The sequence below is a fragment of the Haliotis rufescens genome, unplaced genomic scaffold (genome assembly GCF_023055435.1).
Source record: "Haliotis rufescens isolate VD_foot unplaced genomic scaffold, xgHalRufe1.0.p SCAF_78, whole genome shotgun sequence".
Taxonomy (NCBI): domain Eukaryota; kingdom Metazoa; phylum Mollusca; class Gastropoda; order Lepetellida; family Haliotidae; genus Haliotis; species Haliotis rufescens.
The window spans coordinates 678,144-692,152 of NW_025964370.1; the positions used below are offsets into that span (position 1 = coordinate 678,144).

General features: G+C 46.6%; 1 protein-coding gene across 2 annotated transcripts in view; it reads right to left on the reverse strand.

The window, feature by feature from the left end:
* LOC124123131 (solute carrier family 35 member C2-like) overlaps positions 1-14,009 on the reverse strand; it is a 37,646-nt gene that overhangs the window by 13,949 nt on the left and 9,688 nt on the right. For both annotated transcript variants that reach the window (XM_048388729.1, XM_048388730.1), the window contains exons 2-3: positions 6,664-6,835; positions 709-862 (exon numbers count right to left, since the gene is read on the reverse strand). In XM_048388729.1, coding sequence (XP_048244686.1) covers positions 709-862; positions 6,664-6,835 — 326 coding nt within the window. The remainder of the gene's footprint in view (positions 1-708; positions 863-6,663; positions 6,836-14,009) is intronic.

Here is a 14,009-nt window from a genome sequence, read left to right on the forward strand (position 1 = left end):
CAGGATAATGCTGTGAGAAGCTTGTCACCAGTGGGCGCCACACGCTTGACATAGTCAGTCCGGCACAAAGTTACCTCCCCTTACACTCACCAGTGGGAGCCACCCTCTTTACATAGTCAGTCCGGCACAAAGTTACCTCCCCTTACACTCACCAGTGGGAGCCACCCTCTTTACATAGTCAGTCCGTCACAAAGTTACCTCGCCTTACACTCACCAGTGGGAGCCACCCTCTTTACATAGTCAATCCAGCGGGGAGTTACCTCCCCTTACACTCACCAGTGGGAGCCACCCTCTTTACATAGTCAGTCCAGCAGAGAGTTACCTCCCCTTACACTCACCAGTGGGAGCCACCCTCTATATAGTCAGTCCAGCAGAGAGTTACCTCCCCTTACACTCACCAGTGGGTGCCACCCTCTTTACATAGTCAGTCCAGCAGAGAGTTACCTCCCCTTACACTCACCCGTGGGCGCCACCCTCTTTACATAGTCAGTCCAGCAGAGAGTTACCTCCCCTTACACTCACCCGTGGGCGCCACCCTCTTTACATAGTCAGTCCAGCAGAGAGTTACCTCCCCTTACACTCACCAGTGGGAGCCACCCTCTTTACATAGTCAGTCCAGCAGAGAGTTACCTCGCCTTACACTCACCAGTGGGCGCCACCCTCTTTACATAGTCAGTCCAGCAGAGAGTTACCTCGCCTTACACTCACCAGTGGGCGCCACCCTCTTTACATAGTCAGTCCAGCAGAGAGTCACCCTCTCCTCCTTCTTGCGACACTCGAGGATGCTGCGAACAACGCCAGCAGACATGAACTTGAACACCAGGTGGGTCATTGTGATGGTCAGCGGCGGGTAGTGGAAGGCCTACAACACACACTCAGCTTGTCATGTTGACCCGGGGCCTCTGTGGGCGTGCCCTACACTGACATACCAACAACACACTCTCAGCTTGTCATGTTGACCAGGAGCCTCAGTGGGCGTGTCCTATGCTGACATACCAACAACACACTCTCAGCCTGTCATGTTGACCAGGAGCCTCAGTGGGCGTGCCCTACGCTGACATACCAACAACATACACTCAGCTTGTCTTGTTGACACGGAGCCTCTGTGGGCGTGCCCTATGCTGACATACCAACAACACACACTCAGCTTGTCTTGTTGACACGGAGCCTCTGTGGGCAAGCCCTACACTGACATACCAACAACACACTCTCAGCCTGTCATGTTGACCAGGAGCCTCAGTGGGCGTGCCCTACGCTGACATACCAACAACACACACTCAGCTTGTCTTGTTGACACGGAGCCTCTGTGGGCGTGCCCTACGCTGACATACCAACAACAAACACTCAGCTTGTCATGTTGACCCTCAGACCTTTCTCCCCACAGGAGTCTCCAACATCTGACACTCAGACCTTTCTCCCCACAGCAGTCTCCAACATCTGACACGCAGACCTTTCTCCCCACAGGAGTCTCCAACATCTGACACGCAGACCTTTCTCCCCACAGGAGTCTCCAACATCTGACACGCAGACCTTTCTCCCCACAGCAGTCTCCAACATCTGACACTCAGACCTTTCTCCCCACAGGAATCTCCAACATCTGACACTCAGACCTTTCTCCCCACAGGAGTCTCCAACATCTGACACGCAGACCTTTCTCCCCACAGGAATCTCCAACATCTGACACGCAGACCTTTCTCCCCACAGGAATCTCCAACATCTGACACGCAGACCTTTCTCCCCACAGCAGTCTCCAACATCTGACACGCAGACCTTTCTCCCCACAGGAGTCTCCAACATCTGACACTCAGACCTTTCTCCCCACAGGAATCTCCAACATCTGACACGCAGACCTTTCTCCCCACAGGAATCTCCAACATCTGACACGCAGACCTTTCTCCCCACAGCAGTCTCCAACATCTGACACGCAGACCTTTCTCCCCACAGGAGTCTCCAACATCTGACACTCAGACCTTTCTCCCCACAGCAGTCTCCAACATCTGACACTCAGACCTTTCTCCCCACAGGAATCTCCAACATCTGACACTCAGACCCTTCTCCCCCCAGCAGTCTCCAACATCTGACACTCAGACCTTTCTCCCCACAGCAGTCTCCAACATCTGACACGCAGACCTTTCTCCCCACAGGAGTCTCCAACATCTGACACTCAGACCTTTCCCCCCCCAGGAGTCTCCAACATCTGACACTCAGACCTTTCTCCCCACAGCAGTCTCCAACATCTGACACGCAGACCTTTCTCCCCACAGGAGTCTCCAACATCTGACACTCAGACCTTTCCCCCCCCAGGAGTCTCCAACATCTGACACTCAGACCTTTCTCCCCACAGGAGTCTCCAACATCTGACACTCAGACCTTTCTCCCCACAGAAGTCTCCAACATCTGACACTCAGACCTTTCTCCCCCCAGCAGTCTCCAACATCTGACACTCAGACCTTTCTCCCCACAGGAATCTCCAACATCTGACACGCAGACCTTTCTCCCCACAGGAATCTCCAACATCTGACACGCAGACCTTTCTCCCCACAGCAGTCTCCAACATCTGACACGCAGACCTTTCTCCCCACAGGAGTCTCCAACATCTGACACTCAGACCTTTCTCCCCACAGCAGTCTCCAACATCTGACACTCAGACCTTTCTCCCCACAGGAGTCTCCAACATCTGACACGCAGACCTTTCTCCCCACAGGAATCTCCAACATCTGACACGCAGACCTTTCTCCCCACAGGAGTCTCCAACATCTGACACGCAGACCTTTCTCCCCACAGGAGTCTCCAACATCTGACACGCAGACCTTTCTCCCCACAGCAGTCTCCAACATCTGACACTCAGACCTTTCTCCCCACAGGAGTCTCCAACATCTGACACGCAGACCTTTCTCCCCACAGCAGTCTTCAACATCTGACACTCAGACCTTTCTCCCCACAGCAGTCTTCAACATCTGACACTCAGACCTTTCTCCCCACAGCAGTCTCCAACATCTGACATGCAGACCTTTCTCCCCACAGCAGTCTTCAACATCTGACACTCAGACCTTTCTCCCCACAGGAGTCTCCAACATCTGACACTCAGACCTTTCTCCCCACAGCAGTCTCCAACATCTGACACTCAGACCTTTCTCCCCACAGGAGTCTCCAACATCTGACACTCAGACCTTTCTCCCCACAGCAGTCTCCAACATCTGACACGCAGACCTTTCTCCCCACAGCAGTCTTCAACATCTGACACTCAGACCTTTCTCCCCACAGCAGTCTTCAACATCTGACACTCAGACCTTTCTCCCCACAGCAGTCTCCAGCATCTGACACGCAGACCTTTCTCCCCACAGCAGTCTTCAACATCTGACACTCAGACCTTTCTCCCCACAGCAGTCTTCAACATCTGACACTCAGACCTTTCTCCCCACAGGAGTCTCCAACATCTGACACTCAGACCTTTCTCCCCACAGGAATCTCCAACATCTGACACGCAGACCTTTCCCCCCACAGGAATCTCCAACATCTGACACTCAGACCTTTCTCCCCACAGCAGTCTCCAACATCTGACACGCAGACCTTTCTCCCCACAGAAATCTCCAACATCTGACACGCAGACCTTTCTCCCCACAGGAGTGACCAACATCTGACACTCAGACCTTTCTCCCCACAGCAGTCTCCATCATCTGACACTCAGACCTTTCTCCCCACAGCAGTCTCCAACATCTGACACTCAGACCTTTCTCCCCACGGTGATCTAGGCATGTACTTAACACCATACTGATGTAGGCATTACTTAACACCACACTGATGTAGGCATTACTTAACACTACACTGATGTAGGCATGTACTTAACACTACACTGATGTAAGCATTACTTAACACCACACTGATGTAGGCATATACTCCCCATGGTGGACTTAAGGCCATACTGATCTAGGCATGTACTCCCCATGCTGTACTGAAGGCAATACTGATGTAGGCATATACTCCCCATGCTGGACTTAAGGCCATACTGATGTAGGCATGTACTCCCCATGCTGTACTTAAGGCAATACTGATCTAGGCATGTACTCCCCATGGTGGACTTAAGGCCATACTGATCTAGGCATGTACTCCCATGCTGTACCTAAGGCAATACTGATCTAGGCATCTACTCCCCATGGTGGACTTAAGGTCATACTGATCAAGGCATGTACTCCTCATGCTGTACTTAAGGCCATACTGATCAAGGCATGTACTCCCAATGCTGTCCTTAAGGCCATACTGATCTAGGCATGTACTCCCCATGGTGGACTTAAGGCAGTACTGATCTAGGCATGTACTCCCCATGCTGTACCTAAGGCCATACTGATCTAGGCATGTACTCCCCATGCTGTACTTAAGGCAGTACTGATCTAGGCATGTACTCCCCATGCTGTACCTAAGGCCATACTGATCTAGGCATGTACTCCCCATGGTGGACTTAAGGCCATACTGATCAAGGCATGTACTCCCCATGGTGGACTTAAGGCCATACTGATCAAGGCATGTACTCCCAATGCTGTCCTTAAGGCCATACTGATCTAGGCATGTACTCCCCATGGTGGACTTAAGGCCATACTGATCAAGGTATGTACTCCCAATGCTGTCCTTAAGGCCATACTGATGTAGGCATGTACTCCCCATGGTGGACTTAAGGCCATACTGATCTAGGAATGTACTCCCCAAGGTTGACTTAAGGCAATAATGATCTAGGCATCTACTCCCCATGGTGGACTTAAGGCCATACTGATCTAGGCATCTACTCCCCATGGTGGACTTAAGGCCATACTGATCAAGGCATGTACTTCCCATGCTGTACTTAAGGCCATACTGATCTAGGCATGTACTTCCCATGGTGGACTTAAGGCCATACTGATCTAGGCATGTACTTCCCATGGTGGACTTAAGGCCATACTGATCTAGGCATGTACTCCCGATGCTGTACTTAAGGCCATACTGATCAAGGCATCTACTCCCCATGGTGGACTTATGGCCATACTGATCTAGGCATCTACTCCCCATGCTGTACTTAAGGCAGTCCTGATCTAGGCATGTACTCCCCATGGTATGCGTAAGGCAATACTGATCTAGGCATGTACTTCCCATGGTTGACTTAAGGCCATACTGATCAAGGCATGTACTCCTCATGCTGTACTTAAGGCCATACTGATCTAGGCATGTACCCCCATGGTGGACTTAAGGTCATACTGATCAAGGCATGTACTCCTCATGCTGTACTTAAGGCCATACTGATCAAGGCATGTACTCCCAATGCTGTCCTTAAGGCCATACTGATCTAGGCATGTACTCCCCATGGTGGACTTAAGGCCATACTGATCAAGGCATGTACTCCCCATGGTGGACTTAAGGCAGTACTGATCTAGGCATGTACTCCCCATGCTGTACCTAAGGCCATACTGATCTAGGCATGTACTCCCCATGGTGGACTTAAGGCCATACTGATCTAGGCATGTACTCCCCATGGTGGACTTAAGGCCATACTGATCAAGGCATGTACTCCCAATGCTGTCCTTAAGGCCATACTGATCTAGGCATGTACTCCCCATGGTGGACTTAAGGCCATACTGATCAAGGTATGTACTCCCAATGCTGTCCTTAAGGCCATACTGATGTAGGCATGTACTCCCCATGGTGGACTTAAGGCCATACTGATCTAGGAATGTACTCCCCAAGGTTGACTTAAGGCAATAATGATCTAGGCATCTACTCCCCATGGTGGACTTAAGGCCATACTGATCTAGGCATCTACTCCCCATGGTGGACTTAAGGCCATACTGATCAAGGCATGTACTTCCCATGCTGTACTTAAGGCCATACTGATCTAGGCATGTACTTCCCATGGTGGACTTAAGGCCATACTGATCTAGGCATGTACTTCCAATGGTGGACTTAAGGCCATACTGATCTAGGCATGTACTCCCGATGCTGTACTTAAGGCCATACTGATCAAGGCATGTACTCCCCATGGTGGACTTATGGCCATACTGATCTAGGCATCTACTCCCCATGCTGTACTTAAGGCAGTCCTGATCTAGGCATGTACTCCCCATGGTATGCGTAAGGCAATACTGATCTAGGCATGTACTTCCCATGGTTGACTTAAGGCCATACTGATCAAGGCATGTACTCCCCATGGTGGACTTATGGCCATACTGATCTAGGCATCTACTCCCCATGCTGTACTTAAGGCAGTACTGATCTAGGCATGTACTCCCCATGGTGGACTTAAGGCCATACTGATCTAGGCATGTACTCCCCATGGTGGACTTAAGGCCATACTGATCTAGGCATCTACTCCCCATGCTGTCCTTAAGGCCATACTGATCTAGGCATGTACTCCCCATGGTGGACTTAAGGCCATACTGATCTAGGCATGTACTCCCCATGGTGGACTTAAGGCCATACTGATCTAGGCATCTACTCCCCATGCTGTCCTTAAGGCCATACTGATGTAGGCATGTACTCCCCATGGTGGACTTAAGGCCATACTGATCTAGGCATGTACTCCCATGGTGGACTTAAGGCCATACTGATCTAGGCATGTACTCCCCATGGTGGACTTAAGGCCATACTGATCTAGGCATGTACTCCCCATGGTGGACTTAAGGCTATCTTGAACTGGCTGACCTTGATGAACTTCTGGTTGTAGAAGGTGAGGCTGATGGAGAAGGTGAAGTAGAAGATGACAAGGCCAAGTGTCTTGATGGCCGAAGCCAGGTAGCTGGCCGAGCACATGGACTTCTTGACCAAATTGACTTTCGGTTTCTGTGGTTCCCCCATGCCCTCCTCCCTGGGAGGCCTGTAACCATGGTAACATGTTTGATCACGTAAATATTTGTCATTGATTTCAAAGTTTCATCGAGATGACGTTAAGGTAGATCATTCTGTACACATGGTAAATACACAAATGGTATTTCAAAAGGCTAAACACACATGCAATATTGGTAACTTCATCATGACATCACTAATAATGCACTAATAATTTGTACCAGCATGTTTGTATTCCTGTACACCATCGGGTCTTTCAGTATTGCTGTAGTAGTATCATGTTGTATCATGGTACTGTAGTGCTGTAGTAGTATTATGTATCATGGTACTGTAGTGATGTAGTAGTATCCTGATGTATCATGGTACTGTAGTGCAGTAGTAGTATCATGTATCGTGGTACTGTAGTGCTGTAGTAGTATCATGTTGTATCATGGTACTGTAGTGATGTAGTAGTATCCTGTGTCGTGGTACTGTAGTGCTGTAGTATTATCATGTATCATGGTACTGTAGTGCTGTAGTAGTATCATGTTGTATCATGGTACTGTAGTGCTGTAGTAGTGTTATGTATCATGGTACTGTAGTGCTGTAGTAGTATCATGTTGTATCATGGTACTGTAGTGATGTAGTAGTATCCTGTGTCGTGGTACTGTAGTGCTGTAGTAGTATCATGTATCATGGTACTGTAGTGCTGTAGTAGTATCATGTTGTATCATGGTACTGTAGTAGTATCCTGTTGTATCATGGTACTGTAGTGCTGTAGTAGTATCATGGTAATGTAGTGTTGTAGTAGTATTATGTATCATGGTAATGTAGTGCTGTAGTAGTATTATGTATCATGGTTATGTAGTGCTGTAGTAGTATCCTGTGTCGTGGTACTGTAGTGCTGTAGTAGTATCATGTATCATGGTATTGTAGTGCTGTAGTAGTATCCTGTTGTATCATGGTAATGTAGTGCTGTAGTAGTATCCTGTGTCGTGGTACTGTTGTGCTGTAGTAGTATCATGTATCATGGTATTGTAGTGCTGTAGTAGTATCCTGTTGTATCATGGTACCGTAGTGCTGTAGTAGTATCCTGTTGTATCATGGTACTTTAGTGCTGTAGTAGTATCCTGTGTCGTGGCACTATAGTACTGTAGTAGTATCCTGTATTGTAGTACTGTAGTAGTATCCTGTTGTAGCATGGTATTGAAGTGCTGTAGTAGTATCATACAATTTGTGTCAGCAAACTGACTTGAATCAAACTTCAAGGACGACAATTGCCCCCTCTCATTTCACTCTAATATTTCACAATGTTTACATGACTGGTTCAACTCTTTGTTGGTCAGTGATCTGTGCTGTAGTGTTGGTCAGTGATCTCTGCTGTAGTGTTGGTCAGTGATCTGTGCTGTAGTGTTGGTCAGTGATCTGTGCTGTAGTGTTGGTCAGTGATCTCTGCTGTAGTGTTGGTCAGTGATCTCTGCTGTAGTGTTGGTCAGTGATCTGTGCTGTAGTGTTGGTCAGTGATCTGTGCTGTAGTGTTGGTCAGTGATCTCTGCTGTAGTGTTGGTCAGTGATCTGTGCTGTAGTGTTGGTCAGTGATCTCTGCTGTAGTGTTGGTCAGTGATCTGTGCTGTAGTGTTGGTCAGTGATCTGTGCCGTAGTGTTGGTCAGTGGTCTCTGCTGTAGTGTTGGTCAGTGATCTCTGCTGTAGTGTTGGTCAGTGATCTCTGCTGTACTGTTGGTCAGTGATCTGTGCTGTAGTGTTGGTCAGTGATCTGTGCTGTAGTGTTGGTCAGTGATCTGTGCTGTAGTGTTGGTTAGTGATCTGTGTTGTAGTGTTGGTCAGTGATCTGTGTTGTAGTGTTGGTTAGTGATCTGTGCTGTAGTGTTGGTCAGTGATCTGTGCTGTAGTGTTGGTCATTGATCTCTGCTGTAGTGTTGGTCAGTGATCTGTGCTGTAGTGTTGGTCAGTGATCTCTGCTGTAGTGATGGTCAGTGATCTGTTCTGTAGTGTTGGTTAGTGATCTGTGCTGTAGTGTTGGTCAGTGATCTCTGCTGTAGTGTTGGTCAGTGATCTCTGTTGTAGTGTTGGTCAGTGATCTCTGCTGTACTGTTGGTCAGTGATCTCTGCTGTAGTGTTGGTCAGTGATCTGTGCTGTAGTGTTGGTCAGTGATCTCTGCTGTAGTGTTGGTCAGTGATCTCTGCTGCAGTGTTGGTCAGTGATCTCTGCTGTAGTGTTGGTTAGTGATCTGTGCTGTAGTGTTGGTCAGTGATCTGTGCTGTAGTGTTGGTCAGTGATCTGTGCTGTAGTGTTGGTTAGTGATCTCTGCTGTAGTGTTGGTCAGTGATCTCTGCTGTAGTGTTGGTCAGTGATCTCTGCTGTAGTGTTGGTCAGTGATCTGTGCTGCAGTGTTGGTCAGTGATCTGTGCTGTAGTGTTGGTCAGTGATCTGTGCTGTAGTGTTGGTCAGTGATCTGTGCTGTAGTGTTGGTCAGTGATCTCTGCTGTAGTGTTGGTCAGTGATCTGTGCTGTAGTGTTGGTTAGTGATCTCTGCTGTAGTGTTGGTCAGTGATCTGTGCTGTAGTGTTGGTTAGTGATCTGTGCCGTAGTGTTGGTCAGTGGTCTCTGCTGTAGTGTTGGTCAGCGATCTCTGCTGTAGTGTTGGTCAGTGATCTCTGCTGTACTGTTGGTCAGTGATCTGTGCTGTAGTGTTGGTCAGTGATCTGTGCTGTAGTGTTGGTCAGTGATCTGTGCTGTAGTGTTGGTTAGTGATCTCTGCTGCAGTGTTGGTCAGTGATCTGTGCTGTAGTGTTGATCAGTGATCTCTGCTGTAGTGATGGTCAGTGATCTGTTCTGTAGTGTTGGTTAGTGATCTGTGCTGTAGTGATGGTCAGTGATCTCTGCTGTAGTGTTGGTTAGTGATCTGTGCTGTAGTGTTGGTCAGTGATCTCTGCTGTAGTGTTGGTCAGTGATCTCTGTTGTAGTGTTGGTCAGTGATCTCTGCTGTACTGTTGGTCAGTGATCTCTGCTGTAGTGATGGTCAGTGATCTGTTCTGTAGTGTTGGTTAGTGATCTGTGCTGTAGTGATGGTCAGTGATCTCTGCTGTAGTGTTAGTCAGTGATCTCTGCTGTAGTTTTTTCAGTGATTTGTGCTGTAGTGTTGGTTAGTGATCTCTGCTGTAGTATTGGTCAGTGATCTGTGCTGTAGTGTTGGTTAGTGATCTGTGCTGTAGTGTTGGTCAGTGATCTCTGCTGTAGTGTTGGTCAGTGATCTCTGTTGTAGTGTTGGTCAGTGATCTGTGCTGTAGTGTTGGTCAGTGATCTGTGCTGTAGTGTTGGTCAGTGATCTGTGCTGTAGTGTTGGTCAGTGATCTGTGCTGTAGTGTTGGTCAGTGATCTCTGCTGCAGTGTTGGTCAGTGATCTCTGCTGTAGTGTTGGTTAGTGATCTGTGCTGTAGTGTTGGTCAGTGATCTGTGCTGTAGTGTTGGTCAGTGATCTCTGCTGTAGTGTTGGTTAGTGATGTGTGCTGTAGTGTTGGTCAGTGATCTGTGCTGTAGTGTTGGTCAGTGATCTCTGCTGTAGTGTTGGTTAGTGATGTGTGCTGTAGTGTTGGTCAGTGATCTGTGCTGTAGTGTTGGTCAGTGATCTGTGCTGTAGTGTTGGTCAGTGATCTGTGCTGTAGTGTTGGTTAGTGATCTGTGCTGCAGTGTTGGTTAGTGATCTGTGCTGTAGTGTTGGTCAGTGATCTGTGCTGTAGTGTTGGTCAGTGATCTGTGCTGTAGTGTTGGTTAGTGATCTCTGCTGTAGTGTTGGTCAGTGATCTGTGCTGTAGTGTTGGTCAGTGATCTCTGCTGTAGTGTTGGTTAGTGATCTGTGCTGTAGTGTTGGTCAGTGATCTGTGCTGTAGTGTTGGTCAGTGATCTGTGCTGTAGTGTTGGTCAGTGATCTGTGCTGTAGTGTTGGTTAGTGATCTGTGCTGCAGTGTTGGTCAGTGATCTGTGCTGTAGTGTTGGTCAGTGATCTCTGCTGTAGTGATGGTTAGTGATCTGTGCTGTAGTGTTTGTCAGTGATCTGTGCTGCAGTGTTGGTCAGTGATCTGTGCTGTAGTGTTGGTCAGTGATCTCTGCTGTAGTGTTGGTTAGTGATCTGTTCTGTAGTGTTGGTCAGCGATCTGTGCTGTAGTGTTGGTCAGTGATCTGTGCTGCAGTGTTGGTTAGTGATCTGTGCTGTATTGTTGGTCAGTGATGTGTGCTGTAGTGTTGGTTAGTGATCTGTGCTGCAGTGTTCGTTAGTGATCTGTGCTGTAGTGTTGGTTAGTGATCTGTGCTGTAGTGTTGGTTAGTGATCTGTGCTGCAGTATTGGTCAGTGATCTGTGCTGTAGTGTTGGTCAGTGATCTCTGCTGTAGTGTTGGTTAGTGATCTGTGCTGTAGTGTTGGTCAGTGATCTGTGCTGTAATGTTGGTCAGTGATCTGTGCTGTAGTGTTGGTTAGTGATCTGTGCTGCAGTGTTGGTCAGTGATCTGTGCTGTAGTGTTGGTCAGTGATCTGTGCTGTAGTGTTGGTCAGTGATCTGTGCTGTAGTGTTGGTCAGTGATCTCTGCTGCAGTGTTGGTCAGTGATCTGTGCTGTAGTGTTGGTTAGTGATCTGTGCTGCAGTGTTGGTCAGTGATCTGTGCTGTAGTGTTGGTCAGTGATCTCTGCTGTAGTGTTGGTTAGTGATCTGTGCTGTAGTGTTGGTCAGTGATCTGTGCTGTAGTGTTGGTCAGTGATCTGTGCTGCAGTGTTGGTTAGTGATCTGTGCTGCAGTGTTGGTTAGTGATCTGTGCTGTAGTGTTGGTTAGTGATCTGTGCTGTAGTGTTGGTTAGTGATCTGTGCTGTAGTGTTGGTCAGTGATCTGTGCTGTAGTGTTGGTCAGTGATCTCTGCTGTAGTGTTGGTCAGTGATCTGTGCAGGAAGACACTGTGAGATGTGCAGTTCTGCGTTATTCAGGAGCATCTAGGGTCAGGATTGATAGGCCAAGAATTATTTTATTATCAAGGTTAACCGGGATTTTTATGCATCTTTTTATAGTTGTGTTAACATGAAAAAGTGTCTCCAGTATAAATATGTTCCATGTAACTTTTTGGTTGTCCTGATTTTTTCCTGACGCATTTTTTCAGATTTCAGGTAGTGCCACATGGATAATGGAACTTGCTTTGTCGGCTCGAAGCAAGGCTTGGTTAATGAGTTAGTCATTGGTGACCTGCTGGTCAACACCCAATTGTTTCCCTTCATGCAAATACGCTACAGCAAATTTTCTCTCCAAAACCCGAAACTTAATCAAATGTGTACAGATTTCCTTCAGATTACATTTGACTAATTTATTGAATTAGGTGAGATTGCTAACACATACCTACGCCACAACTAACCCTCCTGATTGTAAAGGGGATCCGAGGATAGAGTTGGAGTGAACCAACCCAAACACAACCAACACTATAATATTTGACATGGCATGTGAGCTCAGTGAAGCAAGAACTATCCACTGCAGCTGAAGCCAACATCAGCACTCCGAGACCTTGCTCCTTCGACTGAACCTTAATTAATATTGATGGCATCTTTATCTTTCATGATAAGCTGGAATAGGTAACATTATCGTAGGATCTAAATCATAAAAAAGATTAATTGTGAATGTCCTACTCAGTCAAAAGGCATCATGTATACGAGATTACTTTTCCAAACACTAAGTTAAAGCACTATCCTGTAAGTAAGATTGTGAGTGAAAGGTTTGTTTAAGTTCCATTTCTATCATGTATATATTTTATTGTTATATACTTAAGTGTGAGAGACTGAGTTTTCTGAAGATGAGGAATGTGATATTTTCAGAACACTTTGGCAGAACTATTGTCATACAAGAGTTACCTCTCTGCAAATTGTCTCCCTTTATCGATGGTGTCTAGCCATACACAATTAGTTGACTTCCTTGTTACGTTAGTTCCACATTGACATGGCAAAATAATTACAGATGGTCATTGTTGCAGTAAATATCACTTCTTGAGGTGTTATTCTCTTGAATGTAATAAACTGTAAATTTCTCATTTAACTCGTCAATAGACAATGTTCATTTCGCAAAACGACTTTTTGTTACTTGACCAGTGCATACTTGAACAGTGGTCCGTAAGATTTAAAGAATATTTTCTGTTCAAGTTGATTTTTATATAATCATATTCAACATGTTCAAATATATGATAAAGAACTTTATCATATAATGGGTAGGTTTCTCGGCAGGATAAAGCCAACGGATAAAAACGATATCCGTTGGGGTCATATGCGGATAGAGATGCAAATATCAAAGGTCAAGTAGGGACTACTTTCACTGTTAATAAACAAACATGTCGTCGCCCTTGTCATTCGGCGATCGAGTCAGAATTAACCATCGGGATTCTGGATAAACTACAGGGATTATTGCTATCATTATCAAAAGAACAGTCTAATATACTGAAAATCAGTGTCTAACTGTGACGTAGCTAAGGCATTTTATAAGTTTTGGCAACTTTGGAGATATAAATTTCGAAACAACTTTGCCAGGGCACGAGGCCTAGCCATGCGGGATCAGTAGCCATATCTGTGCTTGTAGACCTCTGCGGCTTGAAATCTCCTCCACAATATAAAAAAGTTGGATTTGGCCGAAATATGCTCGAATTGTTACCTTGTTTCATTTTGTCGCTGTGTGTACATCTGACTACACTGCTTAACGTTATGACAGGACAGACCGACTATCAACAACATCTGACCGTGGCCGTGACGTCTCATAGACTAGGGTTAGAGTAGCTTCCCTTTGACTAAGGGCAGTTACTCTAGCCGACAGACCGATGGATTGCCGCGAAAGGCAAGTACAAACAATTGTTTTGCGTATATGTTGCTTCGCCACTGTATAAGAAACAGATTTTATTTGGAACTATATTGGCTACTGTCACTGTCCGACTGACACATCACTTACCCTGTGACGTTATAAATATTAATGCGCGCTTTCCAGGAAAACTCGCAATGTTTCGGTAATGTTTGTAAGAGAGGGAAAGCGATTTTGAAGCACAGAATTAAAGAATGACATTATATGATAAAGAGGTTATCACACTTGTGTGTTTGGGGATGGTAAATATCCTATATTAGGAATAAACACTATGTATTTAGTTTGCCAAGGCTCGCTAAATACAATGTTTATTCCTAATGCAGCATATTTACTAT